The sequence below is a fragment of the Mandrillus leucophaeus genome, unplaced genomic scaffold, assembly GCF_000951045.1.
Source record: "Mandrillus leucophaeus isolate KB7577 unplaced genomic scaffold, Mleu.le_1.0 Scaffold29, whole genome shotgun sequence".
Lineage (NCBI taxonomy): Eukaryota > Metazoa > Chordata > Mammalia > Primates > Cercopithecidae > Mandrillus > Mandrillus leucophaeus.
Genome location: NW_012103031.1, coordinates 60,115 through 64,823, shown reverse-complemented (window position 1 = coordinate 64,823; position 4,709 = coordinate 60,115). Strand labels below are relative to the sequence as shown.

The 4,709-nt window shown below is 50.0% G+C and overlaps 1 protein-coding gene across 1 annotated transcript in view; it reads left to right on the top strand.

The window, feature by feature from the left end:
• The window catches only part of MUC3A (mucin 3A, cell surface associated), a 16,579-nt gene that overhangs the window by 1,835 nt on the left and 10,035 nt on the right, over positions 1-4,709 (top strand). Inside the window, exons 3-14 of the mRNA XM_011985819.1 lie at positions 351-443; positions 987-1,115; positions 1,381-1,629; positions 1,972-2,076; positions 2,213-2,298; positions 2,365-2,393; positions 2,468-2,597; positions 2,759-2,778; positions 2,912-3,021; positions 3,397-3,552; positions 3,860-4,207; positions 4,310-4,642. Of these exons, the coding sequence (XP_011841209.1) occupies positions 351-443; positions 987-1,115; positions 1,381-1,629; positions 1,972-2,076; positions 2,213-2,298; positions 2,365-2,393; positions 2,468-2,597; positions 2,759-2,778; positions 2,912-3,021; positions 3,397-3,552; positions 3,860-4,207; positions 4,310-4,642 (1,788 nt within the window). The remainder of the gene's footprint in view (positions 1-350; positions 444-986; positions 1,116-1,380; positions 1,630-1,971; positions 2,077-2,212; positions 2,299-2,364; positions 2,394-2,467; positions 2,598-2,758; positions 2,779-2,911; positions 3,022-3,396; positions 3,553-3,859; positions 4,208-4,309; positions 4,643-4,709) is intronic.

The following is a 4,709-nucleotide window of genomic DNA, read 5'->3' as shown; positions in this document are numbered from 1 at the left end:
ACCTGTCCCAAGCACAGAAGCAATCACCAGTGGCACCACAAACACAATCCCTCCATCTATCTTGGTAACCACACTCCCCACTACAAATGTCTCATCTATGACTACATCTGAGACCACCTATCCTAATTCTCCGAGTGGCCCTGGTACAAACTCCACGACTGAAATCACCTATCCCACCACTATGACAGAGACATCATCCACTGCCACCTCTATTCCACCCACCTCTCCCTTGGTCTCAACCACAGAAACAGCCAAAACTCCTACCACAAACTTGGTAACCACCACCACTACCGCCAAGATCACCTCACATAGTACCTCCAGCTTCACTTCTTCAACCATCTACTCCACAGACAGCTCATACACAGCTGCCATCACCTCAGTTCCCACAACCTTGGGTACCACGATGACTTCTACATCCATGATCCCATCTACTCTGAGTACAGGTATCCCTACCTCACAACCAACAACCATCACTCCCTCATCTGTGGGCATCACTAGTTCATTACCTATGATGACAGACCTCACCTCAGTGTACATAGTCTCCAGCATGTCTGCAAGGCCAACAACTGTCGTTCCCTCATCTCCCACTGTCCAGAATACAGAAACCTCATCCTTTGTCAGCATGACCTCTGCCACCACTCCCAGTGGAAGGCTAACTTTTGCCAGTACACACAGCACTCCGACAAGTTCCCTCTTGACGACCTTCCCAGGGACATATTCATTTTCGTCGTCCATGCCTGCCAGCAGTGCCCGGACCACTCACACAGAGAGTATCTCGTCACCTCCAGCCAGCACCAGTGCACTCCACACAACAGCTGAATCCACCCCATCGCCCACTACCACCACCTCATTCACCACATCCACAATGATGGAACCACCTTCAACCACTGTAGCAACTACAGGCACAGGTCAGACCACCTTCCCCAGCTCTACAGCCACATTCCCTGAGACCACCACACTGACTCCTACAACTGACATTTCTACAGAATCTCTAACAACAGCCATGACTTCTACTCCCCCCATCAGTTCTTCAATCACTCCCACCAATACAGTGACTTCTATGACAACTACGACTTCTTGGCCCACAGCCACGAATACGTTATCATCACTCACCAGTAGCATTTTATCTTCTCCACCTGTCCCAAGCACAGAAATGATCACCAGTCATAACACCAACACCACCCCTCTATCCACTTTGTTGACTACATTCCCCACCACTACCCCTGATACCACCTCCCACAGTACCCCCAGCTTCACTTCATCAGCCATTTACTCCACAGTCAGCACATTCCCACAGTACCCCCAGCTTCACTTCATCAGCCATTTACTCCACAGTCAGCACATCCACAACTGCCATCTCCTCACTTCCCCCTACCTCAGGTACCATAGTGACTTCCACAACCATGACCCCGTCTTCTCTGACTACAGACATCCCTTCGACAACACCAACAACTATCACCCACCCTTCTGTGGGCTCTACTGGCTTCCTGACTACAGGAACAGACCTCACATCGACATTCACTGTTTCCAGTTCCTCAGCAATGTCCACAAGTGTCATTCCATCTTCCCCCAGCATCCAGAATACAGAAACCTCATCCGTTGTCAGCATGACCTCTGCCACCACTCCCAGTGAGAGACCAACTCTCACAAGTACTGAGAGCACTCCGACAAGTTCTCTCCTGACGACCTTCTCAAGTACATATTCATTTTCCTCTTCCATGTCTGCCAGCAGTGCTGGGACCACTCACACAGAGACTATTTCTTCACCTCCAGCCAGCACCAGTACACTCCACACAACAGCTGAATCCACCCTGTCACCCGCTGCCACCACCTCATTCACCACCTCGACAACGATGGAACCACCTTTAACCACTGTAGGAACTATAGGCACAGGTCAGACCACCTTCCCCAGCTCTACAGCCACATTCCCTGAGACCACCACACTGACTCCTACAACTGACATGTCCACAGAATCTCTCACAACAGCCATGACTTCTACTCCTCCCATCACTTCTTCAGTCACTCCCACCAATACAGTGACTTCTATGGCAAGAACGACTTCCTGGCCCACAGCCAGTAATACGTTATCATCACTCACCAGTAGCATTTTATCTTCTACACCTGTCCTGAGCACAGAAACAATCACCAGTCATAACACCAACACCACCCCTCTATCCACCTTGGTGACCACACTCGCTACTACCATCATCAGGTCTAGACCTACATCTGAGACCACCTACACTACTTCTCCCACTAGCACAGCCACAGACTCCACGACCGACATCAGCTACCCCACAAGTATGACAGGTACATTGTTCCCTGAGACTTCTCTCCCGCCCACCTCTTCCTCTCTCCTAAACGTAGAAACTGCCACGACTCCTATCACAAGCTTGGTAACCACCACTCCTGAAACCACCTCCCACAGTGTTCCCAGCTTCACTTCTTCAACCATCTACTCCACAAGCAGTACAACCACAACTGCCATCTCCTCAGCTTCGCCTACCTCAGGTACCATGGTGACTTCCACAACCATGACCCCATCTTCTCTGAGTACAGACATCCCTTTGACAACACTCAGAACTATCACCCACTCTTCTGTGAGCTCTACTGAATCCTTGACTACAACAACAGTCCTCTCCTCAACATTTGCTGTTTCCAGTACCTCAGCAGTGTCCACAAGTGACATCCCATCTTCCCCCAACATCCAGAATACAGAAACCTCATCCCTTGTCAGCATGACCTCTGCCACCACTTCCAGCGAGAGACCAACTCTCACAAGTACTGAGGGCACTCAGACAACTTCCCTCCTGACGAGCTTCCCAGCAACATATTCATTTTCCTCTTCCATGTCTGCCAGCAGTACAGGGACCACTCACACCGAGAGTATCTCCTCACCTCCATCCATCACCAGTATACTCCACACAACAGCTGGATCCACCCCATCACCCACAACCAACACCTCATTCACAACCTTTACAACGATGGAAACATCTTCATCCACTGTAGCAACTACACGCACAGGTCAGACTACATTGACCAGTTCAACAGCCACATCCCCTGAGACCACCACAGTGACTCCTACCCTTGACATTTCCACAGGATCTTTCAAAACAGCAGTGAGTTCTACTCTCCTCAAGACTTCTTCAATCACCTCCACATATACAGTGACATCTATGACAACTACCAACCCTCTGCCCACAGCCACTAATACGTTACCATCATTCACCAGTAGCATTTCATCTTCTATGCCTGTCCCAAGTACAGAAGCGATCACCACTGGTACCACAAACACCACCCCTTTGTCTTCCTTGGTGACCACATTATCCAATTACGACACCAGTTCTACACCTGCGTCTGAGACCACCTACCCTACTTCTCTTACTAGTGCTCTCACAGATTCCACGGTCAGAACCACCTATTCCACCAGTATGACCGGTACATTGTCCACTGTGACCTCTCTCCGACCCACCTCTTTGTCTCTTCCAACCACAGTAACAGCCACAGTTCCTACAACAAACTTGGTAACCACGACCACCAAGACCACCTCACACAGTACTCCTAGCTTCACTTCTTTAATCACAACCACCGAGACCACCTCACACCGTACTCCCAGCTTCACTTCTCCAATCACGACCACTGAGACCCCCTCACACAGTACTCCTAGCTTCACTTCTTCAATCACTATCATGGAGACCACATCACACAGTACTCCCAACTTCACTTCTTCAATCATCACCAGTGAGAGCCCCTCACACAGTATTCCCAGCTTCACTTCTTCAATCACCACCACAGAGACCCCTTCACACAGTACTCCCAGCTTCACTTCTTCAATAACCACCACTGAGACTACCTCACACAGTACACCTAGCTACACTTCTTTGATCACCACCACCGAGACCACCTCACACAATACTCCCAGCTTCACTTCTTCGATCACCACCACCGAGACCACCTCATACAGTACTCCCAGCTTCACTTCTTCAATCACCACCACCGAGACTACCTCACACAGTACACCCAGATACACTTCTTTGATCACCACCACCGAGACCACATCCCACAGTACTCCCAGCTTCACTTCTTCAATCACTACCATTGAGACCACCTCACACAGTACTCCCAGCTTCACTTCTTCGATCACCACCACCGAGACCAACTCAAACAGTACTCCCAGCTTCACTTCTTTGATCGCCACCACTGAGACCACATCCCACACTACTCCCAGCTTCACTTCTTCAATCACCACCACTGAGATCACATCCCACAGTATTCCCAGCTTCACGTCTTCGATCATCACCACTGAGACCACCTCACACAGTACTCCAAGCTTCACTTCTTTGATCACCACCACCGAGACCACCTCACACAGTACTCCCAGCTTCACTTCTTCAATCACCACTACTGAGACCACATCACACAGTACTCCTGGCCTCACTTCTGTGGTCACCACCACCGAGGCAACCTCACACATTACTCCTGGCCTCACTTCAATCACCACCAGTGAGACCACCTTACACAGTACTCCCACCTTCACTTCTTCAATCACCACCACCAAGACCACTTCACAAAGTACTGTCAGCTTCACTTCTTTAATCACCACCACTGTGACGACCTCACACAGTACTCCCAGCTTCAGTTCTTCAATCACCACCACCAAGACCACTTCACCCGATACACCCAGCTTCACTTCTTCCATCACCAACACTGAG